The 21,491-nt window shown below is 37.0% G+C and overlaps 1 protein-coding gene across 3 annotated transcripts in view; it reads right to left on the bottom strand.

Annotated features, from left to right (window-relative positions):
• Positions 1 to 21,491, bottom strand: part of LOC587143 (unconventional myosin-XVI) — a 116,557-nt gene that overhangs the window by 42,142 nt on the left and 52,924 nt on the right. For all 3 annotated transcript variants that reach the window (XM_030982114.1, XM_030982115.1, XM_030982113.1), the window contains exons 13-25: positions 21,118 to 21,232; positions 20,429 to 20,576; positions 19,869 to 19,971; positions 19,178 to 19,367; positions 18,269 to 18,480; positions 17,622 to 17,771; positions 16,764 to 16,934; positions 16,193 to 16,268; positions 15,266 to 15,435; positions 14,281 to 14,361; positions 13,451 to 13,656; positions 12,885 to 12,987; positions 6,829 to 6,925 (exon numbers count right to left, since the gene is read on the bottom strand). In XM_030982114.1, the coding sequence (XP_030837974.1) occupies positions 6,829 to 6,925; positions 12,885 to 12,987; positions 13,451 to 13,656; positions 14,281 to 14,361; positions 15,266 to 15,435; positions 16,193 to 16,268; positions 16,764 to 16,934; positions 17,622 to 17,771; positions 18,269 to 18,480; positions 19,178 to 19,367; positions 19,869 to 19,971; positions 20,429 to 20,576; positions 21,118 to 21,232 (1,822 nt within the window). The remainder of the gene's footprint in view (positions 1 to 6,828; positions 6,926 to 12,884; positions 12,988 to 13,450; positions 13,657 to 14,280; positions 14,362 to 15,265; positions 15,436 to 16,192; positions 16,269 to 16,763; positions 16,935 to 17,621; positions 17,772 to 18,268; positions 18,481 to 19,177; positions 19,368 to 19,868; positions 19,972 to 20,428; positions 20,577 to 21,117; positions 21,233 to 21,491) is intronic.

Here is a 21,491-nt window from a genome sequence, read left to right on the forward strand (position 1 = left end):
AATAAAGATGGTGTTTTATCCATAGTGCAGATTTAACACATCAGGCTTCATACTGCAGTCATAATAAGCTGATATTGAATAAGAGTTGAATAAATCATTGATGCAAAATCTCTTTAGCAGAATGATGATTCTATTTGGGTATATTTGATTTAAATCCTGATATCCTCATGATATTAATGAAGCAGTTTTTATTAGAAACAGCAAAGAAATAAAACATGTCCAGTGTTTTATATTCAGCAGAGCAATGGACTTCTCTACATTCATAGTAAACTAGAATGTATCAGGAATAGGCAGTGGAATTGAGTTGATTCTTCAAAAAGAAAGAAGAATTTGTAATGCTCATGTGGTTGGAATTCAAGCTGGAATCTCTGCCATTACGAAATCAAAAACCTGAGTAGAAGTGTAATAGAATATCCAGTGGCATCATGTTTCATCTAAGCCAGGATTAACATGGTTAGAATGACCATCCTACTACCAGGTCCCCGAAGGGCAGTGGAATATATTTGCATAGTTTCAGAGCTTCATAATTCTATACCATATTCTTACATTATCATCATCACAAGTGCATGTAGAAGGGTACTTTAAATTAGATCCATTGCTTGAAGTTTGATCCACAATCCATAGAAATGATGCGCTTGGCATTTCAATAGACTGTACAACATGGAAATCTTAGGTTTCAGAATTGCACGGTATTGATCTTCATTTGAAAGTGCATGTGATCCTCCAAGTCATTGCTTGATTTGTGAAACACAATTTACAGACTTACTTGGCTCCATTAAAAGTGCACACAAGCCTCAGAAATCCCCGACTGATTTTTGAGAACCCTTGTTGGCCTCCCAGTTTCACCTCCATCCTCGAGACTTAATCAAAATAAATGTATCCTCAATCCTCGATTCGTAATTAGTCTGGAACCGATTCAAGAGAAGCAAATGTTCATCAAGTCCTTTGGAGTTGACCTTGTCTCGAACATCTTTATGAATTAATGCATGACCTGCTTTATATACAATATATGCTGACGTGATACTACCATTAGGTAAGTGCATTAACCCAGCATGCTCATCATAGATTAGAAGCCAATGTCTTTTCTAGTATTCACAACATCTTAACATTTTCACAAAGTCAATACAATAGTCAATGACTTACATGTGAACTATGTGTATATTTCAAAAATTTCCAGGATAAAGTTCAAACACCGTTTCAGAAATATCCAATTAAATCAAGGCAACTCGGTGGAGGATTGATGATAAGATATCCAAACATCACCAATGTGCATCATGGTCTTTAATTAACTCTGGCAATCGTAGCATTGGAGTACTTTCAGTAAGTCCAAATGAGCAATTCATTCCATAGAAAACATGACCACTCCAAGGCCAAGCAATTTTATTTGTATGTATCACACTTTTCAAAGAAATTTCCTGTAAAACCAAGGCAGATCCAAGAAAGGTTTACCAAGAGAACAACCGATGGGCATCCACGATCCTTTGATTAAAAATAGCCTTCGTCCTCTCTACCGGTCTATATTCAGCTCTCAACACACATGATCATAGACATAATGATGACATCGGGATGGCAACGCACTCTTTCCCCATCACACTGGATATGAGCCTCTCGTGCTCCTACACAATAGAGCAGGCATCCGACCAGCCACACGCCTCTACACCCGACCAACCACATGTCTACGTGAGAGCTGGTGTGATTATTGATATCGAGAGAGAGAGAAAAAATGAAACCCCAGCGCATCTTAATTGACCATGAGCAGAAGGGGAGACTGATCGAGGGGAAATGATGATGGGTAGGAGAGAGAGAGAGAGAGAAAGAGTGATAGAGAGGTGATAGAGAGGTGATATAGAGAGAGTGAGAGATAGAAAGAAGGTGAAAAGAAAGATGAAAAGAGAAAGGAAAATATTAAAACCAAACTGACTGCATGACAGTGGTGACAAATTTGACAGAGAGGGAGAGAGAAGAGAGACAGGGGACAGCAGAAGAGATAGAATAAGAGAGGTTGAGAGGTAAAGAGGGGTGAGGTATAAAAGATGAGATAGTGAGAGTATAAAAGAGAAAGACAAATCAATGGACAGTAAGAGAGAGAGGGGGGAAGAGAGAGAGGGGGAAGAGAGAGAGAGAGAGGGGGAAGAAAGAGAGAGAGAGGGGGAAGAGAGAGAGAGAGAGAGAGAGAGAGAGAAGAGACAGAGAGAGACAGACATACAGACAGAGAGACAGACAGAGAGAAAGAGAGAGAGAGAGGAGGGGGGGGGGGGAGATGAGAGTGTGTGATGTTTGGAGAAAATTGAAGATAGATATGGATGCACTTTTGATAGGGACTGAGAAAATGGACAGATTGTAGCAGATCTGTGCATGGGGAATAGGAAAATAAAGTGATAACTCATTACTTTGATGGATCACTGTGATTAAGGAAGATAAGTTATAGACATAATTGAAGAAAAATAGTTGTATAGATAGAGCATAAATGTATCTGTAAGCAGAGAGAGGGAGAGAGAGACAGAGTGAGAGAGAGAGAGAGAGAGAGAGAGAGAGAGTGTGTGCGCATGTATGTGTATGTGAGAGAGAGAGAGAGGGAGAGAGAGAGAGGGGGAGCGTATAATTTACAGTCATTTAAATTTAAACAGAAAAGGAAAACTAACAGAAGATAACGGCCAGAGAGAAGGGAAAGGCAAGACAGAAAGAGAGGGGGGGGGGGGGGGGGGGGAGGGGGCAAGAGGGAAAAAGAAAGAGTGGAAGAAGACAAAAGAGGATGCTAATGGAATAATAACATTAGGAAATAAATGATACAAAGATTTAAACAAAACATGAGAATGGCAAAGTTTGAAAGGAAGGAATACAGAGACGGTGGATAGAAACAGACAGATATAAAGTGAAAGAGAGAGAGAGAGAGAGAGAGAGAGGAAAAAAAAGAGCGGGCAAGGGCAGGAATCAACCACTTTGGGAGGGGGGTCAAGGGGGGATCAAGAGTTTTCGTATCATGCTTTATTTCGTCTGAGTGGCCAAATTGATTTGAATAATTTCTGCATTAGATAGCCAGACAGGGAGACAATTGATTGATTTATTGATGCATGTCTGACAGTGAGAGAATGAGATAGGGGAGATTGGGAGAGGGGAGATGGGGAGAGGGGAAAGGAGTGAGGGAGGGAGTAGTAGTACATGAGAAAGAGAGAAAAGGGGAGAGGAGGGTGTCAATGAGACAGAATAAAGAAGAGAGAGAAGGAAAGAAGGATGATAGAAGGATGGAAAAGGGAGAGGAAGAGAAAGTTATTATTGGGAAGTCCCAAATCTCACCAAATAAAACTTAAAATCAAAAGACAGTGAGAGAATGAGAGAGGGGAGATGGGGAGAGGGAATGAGGGAGGGAGAATGAGAGAAAGAAAAATGAGGGCAACAATGAGACAGAATGAAGGAGAGTGAGAAGGATGAAAGGACGATAAAGAGAAAGAGGAAAAGAAGGGTATTATTGGGAAGTCACATATCTCACCAAATAAAACTTACAATTAAAAGAATGCACAAGTGTCTTTACAGAGTATGAACATATTGAAGAGAAAAGTTTAAGATAAAATAGTAAGGCCAAAGGCAAGAAAACTAAGTGCAACTGAGATGAAAGGCAGAAATAACAGGAAAGGTAACTATAAAGGTAGATGATCAATATTCAAAGTAATTTAGAAATTACCAACTGCAGCTGCCAAATCATAACCACAAAAGATATAATTATCTATGAATTAAAGGGACCAGCAAAATCACCATGGTCATGATAATGGATCAAATAAAATATTATGTGGTTAGCCTTGAATCGAATAAACTGTAAACAACCCTACAAAGTGCAATACAAATCCCTTCCATATAAAGTAATATACAAGGTAAATGCCGTATATTAGTCATTACACATTCAAATGAAAAATGTGTAATAACAAGTATGCCTGCCAGTACGAGACATCATATATTTGTTTAGAGCCCTATGCATGCAAAACCTGACTCTTTAGCATTAAAGCCTAAAGGAGAAGTTCACCCTGATATTAAGGTGGTTTTGCTCTGTATTTTTAAAAAAAATTGATTTTCCCTCAAGAATATTTTCAATAATACATGCACTTTAAATATAATCATTGCTAATATTTTTCCGTTCAACCCATGTATGGAAAAAAAAATTCCATCATCAATAACCCAAGAAATTTGCTCAAACATATACTGACGCATTCCTCTCAATTTTTGCCATTATTAACAACAACTTAATATCATGGTGGACTTCTGCTTTAACTTTTGCAAATATTATTATCATCTTTGATTATTATCTTTGATGACCGTCCCAGACATACATGATTGACTCACATCTGGAAAAGAAGTTGTGTAATAATCATCTTGTAATTAAAGGTAATCTAGATTCTGGAAGTATCATGAAAACTAGCTGACAGATTAATTATCCCCAAATCACTTATCCTGATAATGTATATTTGAGGTTAATGGAAACAAAATCAGGATAAAAGAAAGATTACCCATACTGAAATGCACAAATACGTATATTACATTTGGAACACTGTACACCTACTTGGCAGTTTCATCAGTACCAAAATATACTTATTGTTCTGTACATTTGCACATTATGCATTACATTTGTATAGGAGATATCACTTGTTTATACTTATTTTTTCATTCACTGTCAATTTTGTTGGATTATAACAGGATTTCACCTTTGTTATTTACAGGAATCACGGCTATATGCCTTTAATAAGAATGAAACACGCCTACATTTAATAAAGCCCTGTCCATGTTACCATTCTAGCTTGGATGCTAATTGCTAGGTGATTAGCTCAGACACATCTGGGAAATCCCACTATGTCCCATTCATTATGATTACAATCCTGCTCATAATCACTTCAGCTGTCTTGTTCATTTGTTAGCAGCAAGAAAAACTTATTCATTTAGAACACAGATAATTGGCTTACCAGACCTAATTATTGAGCTCATGCTTATTCCCCAGGGGCTAGGTATTCACCTCCCACTTGTCATATTCATAATCTATTCGCTCAGGAAATGCTAAAGTCTGCCGCTCTATTTCAAGGATGAATATATACATCTCTAGCCGTAAGTAGTAATTGACTGATCAAAAATTATAAGGAAAATTGTATATTTGAGAAAATTTCTAGCTGCAAACTATTATCAAGTGCAACTCAAAGTCAAACTTCAAAAGTGTATAATTAATTGTGTTTTTAATCGGAACTTAATCTAACTTCCGTTGACATGTTCCTCTCATTTTCTGCTTTTTAAACCAACTTAATAACAGGGTGGAATTCCCTTTTAATGTACAATACATACAATATGATACAAGATATACTTTAACAGTAGTATTTCTTCTGAAATCTCCTTAAGTCCACCCTCTGGCACCACGACCTCCAGTTTAAATTCCACTAGGAATCTTTTGGAGGAACAACAACCAAGTACCAAGTACCCAAAAGTCCACTAACCTACACAAAAAGTGATTCTCTTACAAACATGAATGGTTAATGCATCAATGAACTAGGATGTGGTAGGCAAAGAGGAAGTTTGGAAATGGCTGATTATATCTCTGAAATCATAGTATTGAGGAAGTTATACCACACCCAGAAATACAAACGTATCACAGTCTCCGAGTTAGAGCTAAAAGGGCATTAGAGTGCTCAGCTATTGCGTAGAATTACAGCTCTTTTTCTGATGAAAAAGGAACAATACCCTTGGATGGAATTAGATGCATTTCCTATTATTAAAGGGATATATATTAGCTTTATCTTTTGAAGCTTGTTCGTTGAATTAAAAGCTCTAAGACTAAAGGTGTGACTGAGGCATAAGAATGAGGCACAAATGTATTTTACTGTACATACACAAGTTATAGACTTTATCAAGTGTAACGAATACTGGTTTCTAATCTAGTGTGGTATATCAATCACACAATGAAGAGATCTTTTATCGATGAAATGAATCCAAACAAGGAAATCAGGAGGTAGATTTGTAACAAATTGTCAGGATATCGAGAGATATGTATATCACCGAAACAGCACAATTTTTAAAGAGTTAACTCACTGACTACTGAATTTTGTCAGTCCCATAGAGGACTTCATACAGGATCCAACAGGTTTCCATATGTGCAATGGGTTAAATGAACATTTCTAATGTGACTGACGATGCACATACTAGCGTTCGGAGGTTTCCATAAAAGACAATAAAACATTCAAGCTCGTTTTCTCTGGATAGAACAAACTGCCACTGTATGTATGGGTGCTTACTTTAGGTTATCCATACGCTGCATTATACCAGAGAAAAATACAAATATCCGGCATATAATATCTACCGGTATTTGATTCAATTCAATTTATCATAAGTGGGTTCACCAGCAAACTTTTATAATTTGTTATGGTAATGATGACTAAAAAGATACATACAAAATATAATACTAAGCACTTTCAGATTCTAGACTGCACGCACAATGTGTACACAGTCTCCACTCCCTGGGGAGCATTCCTGCAAGCCAACAATATACAGGCACAGACAATGCTGAACCCACCTACAAGATACTTGTTTTTACACTTGGATGGGGAGAAGCATCAAAGGCTTGAACCTTCAACCTTTTTTCTACACGTGGATGGAGAGAAGTGATGTTGATTGAATACCCTGCCTAAGGATGAATGCGCTATGCCAGGGCTTGAATCTGCAACCTTTACATCTCGTCAAGTATTGAAGTGATATGACCACAGCACCTCTATGATGTGAAAATTGCAGAAATAATCTCAGTCTACCTCACAGAAAACTGTTTGCTGCCTGAGATAAAGCTAGAAAATCAATAGGGTGTCTTACCTTTTTGACAGCACAGTAGTCTCTTGTCTATCTTGGCGCTAAGCTCAGCAAGCCTTTCTACGTGCCAGTAGTGAAAGAACAGCTTTGTGGTTCCAATCTAAATACAAAGTGATACAAAAAATAATCATAACATACATCAATATTAATTTTGTATACAACCATCAAAACTGATGGTATTCTGCATAGAAAGATTAGCATCCAAATGCAAAATATAAGGGAAATTTGTTTTAAAATCTTACTTGTTTCGTGATGATTACGAATCCCTAATATATTTAGACAAAACTCTGTATCAACCGAACGAATAAAGGAACTGAGATGAAACCAGTTAACTAAATTTGCAACTCTGTATATGAATGTAAATGTACATATTATTTAGTGTACACTACAGTTTTCTAAGCAGTAATTTTTTAATTTATTTTGTGCATTGCCTTTATACAAAGAGAATAATACTGGTACTCTTCAGATTCCATTAAAACCCTGCATAAATCATATTAACTGTCAATAACAATTGTGAATGTAAGTGTTAATAAACGATTGTTTGAGAAGGATACAACATTATTTCATTACAAAATCTCGCCTGAACCCAAACAGATTGAATTCAATTCTCTTTCTCTTATTTCAGTTGTACTTCATCCTTTGGGAATACAATTCCTTTATCATTAAAAAAAAACGCCAGAAGGCCATTAAGCAAAATCCTCTTGCGTAAAATTAATGCTCTTCTGACTCTTAGTGGATAATATTATCTATAGAGTATTCATGTGCAGAGAGACATACCTAATTAATGAAACTTAAGATTGATTTCAAAACTAAAATGTTGTTAATATCAGGCTTCATATGTACAAAACAAGGAAATGTTTAATTATCGCCCCTCACAATGTACGTCTCATATAACAATCATTTGATAGCTTCTTTAATAATGATATACAAATAATTACTCCAACCAGACACACATGTGACACAATGATCGCCAACACAGTCAGCTGAGGCAACCATCTAATCACAGCAACTATAGATCATGTAAACATGTTCTGTACTCACAATAGGCAATTAACACTTAACAAAATCACTTCTTGTTTATTGTACCCTCAAGACACGATTGACATACACATAGCGTCTCCTCGGACACACAGACAGAGGTATATCCAGATTAAAATAATCCACATTGAAATCCTCCGCTGTAGTGAAACACACATCCATGAACGGCTAGGGTAACACCTATACCCCGGCTTTATCCTGTCTGGATAACAAAGTTTTATCTCTGCATCACACAATGAACTTTAGCCGATCTCTCCCGAGTTCCTGGATAGACTACGGGTAATAGGCTGTAACAAGGGGAACAGACCAAGCATGCAATTCTCTGATTGCTGATCAAGGCACTCTCTCTCTCTCTTTCAATAGCCATGTTCACACGGTAGCATCGTAATTTTAAACGTTAAGTTTGTGAACTGAGAAGGTATAGCAATGATCCAGTAACAATGAGGAGGGTTCACACGAGACCAAAACAACTAGTACGGTATTCAAAGTTTTGAACTACATGTACTACTGGGCATCTGTACAGTCCCTATTTAAACTGCAAGATATCATTGAAAAAACCACAACCTAGACTTTAACTTAATGGACTGTCATATGAACTTAACTTTTGTCTCATTTTACAATTCCTGGTAGGATTGAAAGGAAGAAAGAGGGAAGGGAACTCTGGGGTTCCCCAAGGATCCATCTACCTTGATTGCTAATGACACACAGCCCTTGCTAGATGGAAGTCGTTAAGCCACGAGGTAAAGGTACATTATGATGGAGGGTGGGGTGGGGTGGGGTAGGGTTTGGTGGGGTGGAAAAAATGGAGAGGGTTAAGAGAGAGGAGAGAGGAGAGAGGAGTGAGGAAGAGTATGATGGAGTACAGTATGATGGAGAGTGGGTGGGGTGGAGTGAAAAATGAATGGAGAGGGGAAGAGAGAGTTGGAAAGAGAGAGAGAGAGAGATGAGAGAGGTGCATATGAGGTAGAGTATAATGGAGGGTGGGCTGGGATAAGGTGGAATGGAAAAAATGGAGAGAGGAAAAGAGAGAGAGGGAGAGAGAGAGAGAGGAAAAGAGAGAGAGAGAGAGAGAGAGAGAGAGAGAGAGAGAGAGAGGGGGGTGAAGGAGAGGTAAAAAGCCATCTGCACCTTGGACTCAGCTAAAGTGGGCAACATCAGGGTATTCCAAGAGAGACAAAAAGACTGGAGAATGGGGGAAAGAGTTAGTTTTACCCTTTTATTGCAAATATCCAAGTAACAAAAGGAGGGAGGGAACATTTTTCAAGGAACAGAAATGAAAGAAAAAGAGCAGAAAAGCAAGCAAATGACTACTGTTTCTGTATTTTTTTAAAAGTTTGCTATTTATCCATTGAATACTGAATTGTTTCATTTCCAAAGGCTTTGGACAGGAGCTACCCAGTTCTTGGTGGCAATAGGTTAATTTACAAAGTAAAAAGAGATGGAACACAATACTAATTGCAATTTAAAAAAATAACTCACCTGAAAATTACACAGATGTGCAAGAATGTGTCCAAAAATATGTTGAAGGCTTCCAGAAAGTATTAAATGTCTTTACATAAAACACTTTGACTGTTCATCAGCATGGGCAAGTGACCAAAGCAAACAACATTAGAACTGGCATTAAAAACATACCTCTCCTACTCATTATCCAAGAAGTGTTTGCATACTATCATCAAAATAGGCAAATGACCAAAGACAACAGCATTAAGTGCTAGATATGCAGATATATAGTATACCTCTCCTACTTATTATCCAAGAAGTATTTACATATTAGTTTTAGAATCTGTTTTGATCACCGACTTGCTTCCTGTCCTAACAGGATATGATCAAAAAGGAAATTTAAAAAAATCATGATCCGCTTTGCACCATAACCATACTCATTACAAACAGGGAAATATTCAGATTATTATGAAGATCGAGACATGTTGTAGTGATAATGTATGAGCATCAATACCACACCATCTGGAATAGATTCAGTCATATCAAAGATACTTAGTATAAAGTAGGCTTGCGGGTGCACCATGTGAGAGAGAGAGGATTGAGGAGTCCTGATACTTAGTGTTGTCGCAATAGATAAGCTACTTCAAATTCATGTGTAGTTGGTTTCAAATATGAAATGTGAAATGCTGTGCATATCGACCACATGTATTTAATAGGTATGTTGTTTGTGCCGTCTTTGTAAACGTGCCAACAAAATATCCCATTCCTTGAGTTAAGCTTGAAGTTCAGTCTCAAGAAAACGAATCTCTTCCTTGACTTGTTTTGAAATTCCAGATCTTTCAGGTTGAATTCATCACACCCACTTCTAATTGTATATATCTGAGCTCAATGCACTATACGCATGTATATCTTGTAATGCCAGCCTAGCATTAAGAGTGGTCTTACAATTTGCTTCATGGAGAGTTTAGAAGTGAATTACAAAATAAAAGAGATTGATATCTATTCTTGAACAAAAAATGAAAAAGGGGTTAAAATGAAGTTCAAAATTGAGAAAAATGTCAAATTTACTTTGTATTTTTTTCTTTAAAGATCTATGTACATGTTCATTTAAGACTGCTGATTGATTTATTACTCTTATTTGCATTGTTCATTCTAACTGGCAAGGAAAAAATCATGAAGGAGATTTAGATCAATATTTCTGATTCAGCTAAAGACCTGATGAATTAACCCTTTTTGTGTTATCAAATAAATACAAGCAGAACAAAAAACGTAAAGCTACTAAACAAAACCTAGATTATTCATAGTAACAATCATTCTTTAATCTTAAGAAATTCAATTCCTTCCTCTTCTTAATAAACAAAACTTAGATCATTCACAGTAAGAATCATCCTTTAATCTTAAGAAATTCTATTCCTTCCTCTTCTTGTTTTGGAACCCTGCGGCCATGATCTTTTTGTCCCTTTCAGAGATAATCAATGACTTCCTCTTCCTCTTCATGGTCATCAGCTCGTATTGATGATTGACATACTGGCCAGAAATCAAAATAATAGGATTAAAAACTCAAACCTGTATGCTCTGTGTCTCAGTGGCCACCTCTATATAAAGGTCATGGGTGGTATTCCGGTAGCGCGTTCTAAGTTAGCGCGTACTAAGTTAGTCCACACCTTTATGGAGTGCCTGTTGCCGACTCATTTACCCTGTACAGATTATTTTAATCCTTCAATGAAAAGTGTCCAAAAAATTAATTTTGCATTGAAATGGGAAGAAAAAGATAATATGAGTATGAACTGAATTTCAACATAGTCTTTGGTAGATTATCTTTGTCATGAATATTGAAGGAGGAAGATGAAACCTAGCATTCCATAGAAGTGTGAACTAAAATTCTAGTTAAGTCTGGACTTAGTCCCAGCTTAACTTATGAGAATACCACCCCATCGGTCAACTTTTCTTTATCCCCTTAAGGAGCTTTTATAGATATATTCATTGATATATTTGACAAATCAAGTTTGCTTCAGAAACCCTGTTTAAGAAGAATGATTTGTTTAAATTCAGAATTCATTTGTTTTGGAGAAACCGCGAATCAAGATCACTTTTTTGTAACGCAAGAATCTACGTTGGAATGCAACCTGTAGCGAAAGACCATACTTATATTTCCTCTTTTCTAGATTTAATCAAGACTTCCTCTTCCTCTTCACCGCCATCAGCCCCTTCTATTGATTGACATACTGGCCACATATACAAATAAGAAAGTGTGCACTCTAACCTCTATTAGTGACCACCTGTATATAGAGACCTCCATTCTAGATTTTTTTGGATAATCCTACATGTTTAAATGAGAAACCCTGCATATAAAGATTGGTCTTAACTCTACCTTTTTTTTCCTATTTTCATTTTAAAGTATTTGCACCGGCCTTTCAATTGCTTTATTGTTGTTTCCTATTTTTGATGACGAGAAGCTCGTAGCATCCTGCGTAAACAACATGTGGAGTTGAATATTTTGACCGACTGTTGTCATGGCAACACACTAGCAGTAGCCCTTAATCGTCTCTGTCATACTTGGCCAAAACAACAAAACCCACACAAGTCACCACATTTGTATTTGCTGTACTTTACCGCTGCACTCAAAAAACAAGTGCCTGCAAGAAGGCTGTTACTCCCATAGACAATACAAAGCTCTTACCGCCAGCTTTGCAGGCAGCCAACGAAATACAATATGCCGAAAGGTAATCGTCTAAAATCCAGCTTAGTTAGAAATACACAAGGATTACCAAGAGCAAGGATAATACAAGAGGATGTGGCTTGATCAATCTCAGGTTAAGCTGACCAACCATATTCTTAAATCACTTGTAAAATTTACAGATTTTGCAGAGTCATTACGATGACACATTCACTGAAGCTACTCACCACTAACGCGGGATATTACATCTATTCAGGGCAAGAAGGACATTAGTTCCGTTTAAAAATCCCTGAGTTAATGCCCTTCTGGCTTCAAACAGACAATTTGATATTTGGGGAAGTCCAAGATATTTTTTCACACATACACTACTGGCATCATCATCTAAGATCTGATAATGGTGTTTAGTTTATAGCCCTCCAAGAGCTTGGATCAGACAAATGTAACGCAAAAGGACACTTTTAATGTAATTTATGTTCATAATGCCATAAAATTTAGAACATATGGTGTGCCAAATCACAAAATACCTTGGATTTGCCGTCATTTACAAATTTTGAGACAAGGACAATAAACATCCTCATCCTCATCATCATTATCATCGTTTAGCATCTGTTTTTCCCACGCTGTGGGGGTTGAATGTTTCGTTTCCCTTATGGCCCTTCGCCAAGGCTTCCGGTCCTCCACATCCGCCTAGCTGTTGCCAGATGCTCTCGTGTCTTGTTGTAGCATCTCCTTCCAGGTATCACGTGGTATGCCACGGGGTTAAGCCAGCAACCTCAAAAATAATTGCTTTCTGAAGCCAATGGCTTTTCTTTCTCCTACCCACATGCCCATACCAGCTCATGACCTACATGTACATGAAAATGTGTGTGTTTTAAAAAGTAAGATTAAATAAAACATTTCTCACCTGCCAGTCTGTAATGCCTGATGCTTTCAAGGTGAAACGACATTTCTCCAAATCAGCCAGGATTTTAACCTTGATGGTAGCCATAGCAACCAGACCAGCATACCTAAACAAGGGAAAGTTACAAATAGAGTTCACTTTGAACAAAATGTAGTGGTAGAAGAAAGACATACATGTACATATACTCCTGAGTTTGAAAATTCTTTATCCATAGAAAGTCTAAATTTCAAAACATAGAAATTAACAGAAATCAATACCGCCAAGACAATCTAATCAAATTCGATAATATGACTTAATTTAATCTAATCCTGTTAAATCTGGTCTATTCTAATCTAATCATATCTTTTGTAATTATTTCAAAATCAAATCGGATCAGAACAAATCTGATCTTTCCAAATCCAACCTCGTTCAATCTATTTCATCTGTCTACCTCAATATAATGCAGCCTCATTTAATCACATCTCCTCCATTCTAATCTAATCCAATCCATTCCATTCTAATCCATGCTAATCTAATTTTGTATAATCTAATTTCATATAATCTAATCTAATCTCTCCTAATCCACTGACCTCTCCACGAATTCTTCTGGAGTGAGACGAAGAGGAAAGCCTTGCTTCCTGATGCGGGATGTTTCCATGATACCGGTATAGCGAAGCTGGGCTACCACGTACTCCGGAGTAAACTTGTCCGGTAGCTTGTGGGTGTTCGGTTTGACACAGCGGACAAAGTGAGGGGAGGACCTCTTCATCTTACCCATTAGCTCAGCAAGAGAGTTCTGAAATTAAAAAAAAGGTTGAAATTCAGTAACATATCAATAATATATTCAATTTTATCCAACCAAATTATCATATAACTCTAAAAGCATAGCAATTATTGACTCCTATTTGTCATCTAATACTCACTAAGTTATTCAAAGGCAAAGATTTTTCAAAAGCAAAATGTGCATCCATGACACATAGATGTAAAACCAGTGTATAACAATATAAAATGTTGCTGTATTTCATATGATTGTTAGTCTTGGAGGTTAATAACTTTTCTATATCTTTGCCTGCCTTTATCATTATCAATTGGGATTATCTGTGCCTCCTTTTTGTGATTATTACCGAATGTCACATAGGGCTAGTTGAAAGCAATAATCCATCAATATCCATAAGTTCACAGCCAAGCACCAATAATATCGCGCTTAATACATCTACGATGTCTCTAAGCGCTTTACAGATATACTATTACCCCGGTCATTGGATTCAATGCTTGCTCGCACACACTGTGTGCACAATCTCCACTCCCTGGGAGCATTCCAGCCAGGCGTTACTTGACGCTCACAAACTGTTTGACCAACAATGACGGTCGCATCCTACCGGGTATACCATCCACTAGGGCACTGCAACCCGAGGCTTACCTTGAAGTGAAACAGTACCGTTGCTGGTCCCTTGCGTTCAGTTCCAATCACAGGTCTGTCACCCTTACCTCTCTTTTGTACCTAGATAAAAAAGAGAGCAAAACAAATTCAAAGAAAAAAATTACATTCTAATCTGAACTCTTAAAAAGAACTATAAACAATAAGAGAATAAAACAAGAGAAAAAGACAGTTTAATAGAAGAAAGACAAACTGAGTAACTGACATAGAAATAGAGACACGCATACAAGAATGACTGACACCTTTATGGAGACAGAGAAACAGATGCAGAGACAGTCACAGAGAGAAATAGAAAATGTATATCTGTTCATCTTAAATGATCAGAAGCAATTCCAGACACAATGGCGGAAACAAGAAATAGCGCCAAGTAAAAAGTGATAGAAAGAGAAAGTACAACAATGTTTATTGAAAACAAATAACATTGGACATAAAGAAATACAAACTGAAGATCAGGGCATATTATGAATGAGGAGAAATATATTTGGAATGAGCATAAAAGGTCAAACTAACACATTTATAATGACACTGCATTTAATAAATTGCCAACGGGAACCAGAGTGGCTTCTGTATTAATTCTACGGGAATGAGAGAATTCAGAAGTCTACAGGTTAATCATTAGGCCTGTCCTCATCAGCTCGAGTTTGCCAAATAACCAGCTTTTTTCAGACTCAGGATATTATCCCAAAGCTCAAAATTACGTCTTCAGACTAATACGCTCATCACAAACTAGCTCAGATGGGCGCAAATTAGCCTGCTATTTGCCAAATAGCAGGATATTTTGGAAACAAGACAAAGATTTCTTGGGATATTTTCTCAACCAAATATTCCGCTAAGTGCAACTGCGGGCTCATGAAGACGCAGATTAACTGGCAAATTTGCGATTGGGATAGTTAAAATAGCGGGTTATTTGGCAAACTTGAGCTGATGAAGACAGGCCTAAGGAGTAAGCATCCCTAAGATCACCTACCCTGCTCTCTTTGCCAGATAGCTTCTGTTTGCGGAAGAAGGCAAACGCATCCTTGGAGTTCTTGATAGATCGGGTCCGTCTGGACTGCCGCTGACGAGCGCTGGGTGCAAGAGACCCAGTCCTTGTCAGACGGTTCTGGAACAGTTCCCGGATCAAGGGCTTGTTACTCGCTGCAAAGAGAGAAACATAAATTATAATAATAATAAATGAAAATATTGGATATTTTTATAGCACACGTATCCATCACTCAAGCTGCTTAAGGCACTCCAATATCACCCAAGCTCTGCTAGGATACCGTTTTTGGAATTCCTTCCTACCAGTACTCATTCAACACCTACATGTAGGTAGCTAGTGTCAAATGTAGATTAATGTCTTGCCAAACAACATAAGTGCCATGGCGGAAATTCAACCGTAAGCCATAAATAATTCTTCTTCATCTTTATCATGAAGTTGGAATAGTAAATTGAATTTATCCAATTTGTAAAAGCGCAGATACACCCAATCAAAGACGCAGATCTGATGAGACTGGAAAGAACTACTGCATAAGATGTCCATGATTCCCCTGGGAATCGGGTGAGTTTACATTTACTTGACTTTCTTTCTATTACTGTACATAGTTTCTCATGATTAGATTGTGACCATGATTTGTGCATCCCTTGATTAACAATGCCAGGAACGGTTAGAGGAACTAGTGGCATGAGCGGCCTGCCATAGTTCAAGTCCAATTTAGGTCAATCTTAGTCTTTGTGAAACACCCCCTGATCTAGTTTTAATTATCTTTAAAAAACTTACTACAAGCTGTAAAAAGATATATAATTTGCTACTGTATGTTCTTTCTCTTTGCAAAAATATGGCAATTTCAGAATATAGTCCTCAAGCAAGTTAAACTTGCTATACCAATTTTCTTCGAGCCACTGTAACACTTACTTTTCATTGTGAAGAGGACTGATTTAGCGAGGGTATCTCGATTCTTCTCAAGGAATCCGCTCACATTGTAACAAACCTGTGAGCGAGAACAAAATATAAAAGAAAAAGTAATTTTCTCCCTGAATGATTATCTTGCATTTAAGTAGGATAAAATATATCAGATACTATTACCACCTAATATTCATGTGTAAAAAATAAACAGCATCCAGCAAATTATTTAGTTCCATTCCTTATGTTGAATTCGATCCATTTCTAAAACTACAAACATAATAAACCGGTCTTCATTATAATGTCCTCATCAGTCTGAAAGTATTTCCTGATGATCAACTTAATTACCAACTTAAAACATTATAGGTGGTCAGAGTTTGATTTCATATCTTGACATTTGAAACAAAAGTCATTTAAGAAGACATTTACAATAAAATTTCTAAACAATAAACTAAAAGTTCTGAAGATTTATATACTAGAAGTTCTAAATATATCATATTGTTCTTTTGTTCTGTGGGAAAGTAAACAGACCATTTTCTGACCAATAAAAATCTTTTACAAAATATATTAAGTGGGACCTTACAATGCCAGCGTAATGAAGGACAGAGAAGGTCATTCCTAGATCTTTAGGAGCCTTGTAGACGGTCTTGGACCTGACTCCTGGACCATTATGAAGCTTGGTGGCTAGACTCTGGTTGGTTCCCTTCGGAAAATGACTCTCCTCGTCAATCAAGGCAGTGAGACCAAGATGTTTCTGCAAAGATGACAAGCAACAGATGATGATTATTATTCAAAGTATATTTTACTGTTTGTCTGTGCCTTCTAAAGATCAAACAAGAAACTTTATGTATAGTCTCTATATATTACATTGCCACTTTATGGATTACCAGGTAATTCATTTTTTAAATATATGATATCTTTGGGTGAGCCAGCTGCATCTCTTTGTTATGAACCAAATAGAATTTGGCAGTTCAGTCGATTGTTGCAGCCATGGAGTTCCATTGAGCAAAACTAATACGCTTTATAATAATCATTGATTTATTCAATTTACTTGACATTATGATTATGTACTTTTTGGAAAATCCAATCTTGCAAATATTCCTTAACCATACAAAATTGTTCATATCAAATGACAATTGTTACAGGCAACTTATCCTACATGCATTCATTCTTCATTTATTTTTTTATTCATCATAACTCTCCATCACCACCACTATCCTTATCAGCAACAGCAGCAGCATCAACATCCCCATCGCCACCTCCACCACTATCATCATCATCGTCATCATCATCATCACCATCATTGTCATCATCATCATCATCATCATCATCATAATCATTATCACCATCAACATCATCATCATCATCATCATCATCATCATCATCACCACTACCATCATCATCTTCATCATCATCATCACCACCATATTCTCTTTCTCACCTCTAGAAAGACATCGAGGACGGGCTGGTTGCTGGTGAAATTAACCTTGTTCAGCTGGATACCTTCCTTCTCACATTCCTCCTGCTCGTTCTGGAAGATGTGCTCGTTGAAGTAATGCTGAAGCTGCTCATTGGCTAAATTGATGCATAGCTAATGAGATGGGCGGGGTCACAAAAAGGTCACAAATGAATGATAAATTTGTATACAACTATAAGAGCTCTATAAAAGTGAAAGTTTGAGAGTTAATAATGAATTGACTGATAAGCATCGCTTCCAGTTCATCCTCATAACTGAAATATGAAAAATAAACGTAATACATCATAAGAACCAAACAATAATTTATGTGTAATCCTTTTTGTGCCTTGCGTGACAAATCCCGCCCAAAAAATATTTAGAGTTGAATCTGCTTTGGCAAGGAATGGCTACATTTTTCTTCCTAGAAGAAAAAACAGGGCACCTACATAGTGAATTTTATCTGATGGAAAAAGTTTCCTGCTCAATTTAGGGATAAATCAAAGCATAATTACTTTATGATTTACTCTTAAACGTGCATACAAGTATATGACAGCTGTTCACAAGACTGGTGATAGAGAAAGGATTAGTATCATTTGGAAAGTTTTAGGAGTAGAGTTCTTCGGATAAAGTACCTGCTCAAAGCTGTTCTTGATGAAGTTTTCAAATCCAAAGATATCGAGGACACCGATCTCGATAATGTTCTCCTGGTTGACATCCAGCGGCTCCAACAACTGATTGATGTTGTTGACGACCCAACTGAACAGTCGACTATAGAGGGCCTTGGTCAGTGCGTCTCGGCAGTCAGCAGCCTGGAGTGGGGTCCTGTACTTGGTAATTGATTCACCTAGAACAGAATAATACATGTATGTATGATTTGACTTGATATATAAATGGATTGTTTAACCACATTGTTTATAGCCACATTACATGGCTATATACCTAACTATCATGTTCAATTTTATGAGCTATTTTTAATGATATGTATCTTTTTACATTACCTGCCCTGCACTGACCATTAATCGCGTCAAGTCATGGAGTTTTATTATTATACTCTTCCTTTTCTTTGTATGTCTTTGTCATAATGTTTCTGTTCCTTTATTGCTGTTGTATCAATAAAGTGATGCACCAACAACAATTCAAGAGTGATGTTTACTTTGGAGACATTTCTTTTGTAAGTATACTACAGCTTTGTGTGGTTGAATTATGAATTAATATTTCTTACACATAAAAAAGGGGGTGTATTTTTTGTGATTATGAGGAAAACTGATAACTGCTTTTTTGTATTTCTTCGATTCCATGATGATTTTATGGGTAAAATGAAATCAATTTCTGAACATGTGTTTCACCGAAAGTTTTATTCAAGCTGGTATATTCAGATGTCTGAAACTTAACAATATGAATGTTCATCCACTTTAGTATTCACGAACATGTAAAAACTCACATACCTGTATGCTAATTTTAAATTAAATAGGAAGTTCCTTGAAATCCAATCAAAAGATCATTCTTTCTTGGCAATCGACCACATCAAAGAAATAATTTACCTCTGGTATAAGTTGTCTCTGACAAAATGGCCCCCACAATCTCATCCCCAGGAATATGGAGCAGTTCTCCAGCCTTCTCTGCTACGTCCGGATTGGTCAGCACTGCAGCTTCAGAGTTCTCCTGGGTGCAGAAGTTGAGATCCCCAAGAAGCAAGATGGCTGACAACACACTGAACAAGCTATCCTCATCCTGTTTCACGAACAAATACAAAAACATTTTTTCTTCAGTGCATTTTGTAATATAAGCAGGGTCTTGAACCCTGTAAATGTATTTAATGAGCCACAGCTTGTCATTTATCCACTAGACCGCAAGACCTCTTATTACACAAATAAAACCAATATCAACATCAAGCCCAAATAGGTATTGGGTCTAATTTAATATATGTTCATTCTTTATATTTGCATAGGGCCCTTTCTAATAAACTTTGCTTCTTTAGGGGTCATTCCAATGTTTTTATTTGTATGTATTCATTATGTAATTATTATGTTTTTAATGGAAAATAAATTGAATTGAATTGAATATAAAGTATGATAATGTTAATTTCCTACACATATCATTACCCATGTGTTACAGTCAATGAAGAGAACTACTTTAACCCATTCACTCTTGAATTCTCTCATTCCCATAGGCTTAATGCAGGGAACAAATAGTTTCCAAAGGCAACAGGTTAACAGATTGCATAAGACTTACTTCGTTGGAGAATCCAATCAGTCTGAGGCAATCTCTGACAGCTCTGAACTTAGCTTGCTGATTGGTCGGTCCCAGCGACGGTTTGCCCTCTGACCTCATGTATCTGCAAGAAAACAATCCATGAGACATGTCTTATTAACTATGACTCTTTCGTGATCAGTGCCATTAGCATTTGTAACTATCCAATTTAGTAATGAAAGAAGTTTCAAAGCAGGTTAAAGGGGCATATACATATACATGTATCTGGTTCCATGCCACATCATTAAATTGGCAATCTTTATTATTTCTGTACACATTTGCTGATATCTCTATTTGTCTATACTGCATGAGAAACAACTTTCCAGATCCACCACAAAAGAAATGGCAGACTACTAGTAATCTTCAGGATGATTTCAGTAAAGGTCTAACAAAAATTCTTTTAGAGCATGATGCTATCTAATCATCTGACTGATCTCACTTCATTACTTATCATTATAATTTTACCTATTATTAAAGCAATAATCTTCCTCTAAAAATGAAAAACTAGAATATTATTACCAATAGTCCCACTCCATATTCACCTGTGTTGGCCTGGTGACTTCAGACCGTAGTACTCTTTCTCATCATGTGTAAGACCATCAAAGAGAAGATAGAAGATGTGAAAATTTCTCTCTCCTTCGCCGTGGCTCACGATCCGAGATTTCTCCAGCAAGTACTCAGAGAGATGGGCTGTGCATGAGGTGAAAATACAATATCTGGTTAAGGTATGTGACTATGAATCTGTGGCAAGAGCTAGTCCAAAGGCCTGAAACTAATAATAACTATTATAATCCATGGTACCCTTGTAAGTACTAATACTCTTATCCATGAGAGGCCTGTAGTCACATTATCACCCCAGCTTAATAGCCACGCTACCATGATAAGGTGCTCAAGCATTCAAGGACTTTCTTCTTACCAGTCAACCATTTACTTCACCCGGATGAAGAGTGGCATATGTAAATTAATTAATGCCAGGCATAAATGTATTTACCAAGGACAATATATATTTTCTGCTGGGAGCCAGTAGTGTGTCAAATCTATGTAACTCAGATGAGCCAATACTATTCTGGTTCTTGATTACTAGACAATATCATAAATGTAGACAAGAAATAATGACTATTCTCATAAAGACATGGCATCTTCAATGGCTCAAATATAGAATGAAATCTTCAAATTTAAATTCTTTAGATATCATCTGATGAGATTTCATATTTATTCCAGTCTAACTTACCTCCGACAACGTTCCCTGCTGCGGAGAACTTGAGTTCCAAGTATTTACCAAATCTACTGGAGTTATCATTCATTATCGTCTGAGCATTCCCAAAGCACTCCAACAATGGGTTCACCTACAACAGATAGGACAAAAGGAATAAAATACATTAGCTGCCTACATGTACATTTAAAATTCCCTATCTTCGTGAGCAAGCTCTTTGAAGGAGGGAGTATGTGCAGTGGATGTTTGTACCATGAATTATCTGTGATGAGGTCTGCATATGTTACAGCATACAGATGAGCTGAGAGCATCGTAAATAATATTTACCATTCAATTATTAAAGGGTCTAGTAAAGTAAAGTTTAAGATGGGGAGAGAGAGAGATGGGGAGAG

The sequence above is a fragment of the Strongylocentrotus purpuratus genome, unplaced genomic scaffold, assembly GCF_000002235.5.
Source record: "Strongylocentrotus purpuratus isolate Spur 01 unplaced genomic scaffold, Spur_5.0 spur5_scaffold_12, whole genome shotgun sequence".
Lineage (NCBI taxonomy): Eukaryota > Metazoa > Echinodermata > Echinoidea > Camarodonta > Strongylocentrotidae > Strongylocentrotus > Strongylocentrotus purpuratus.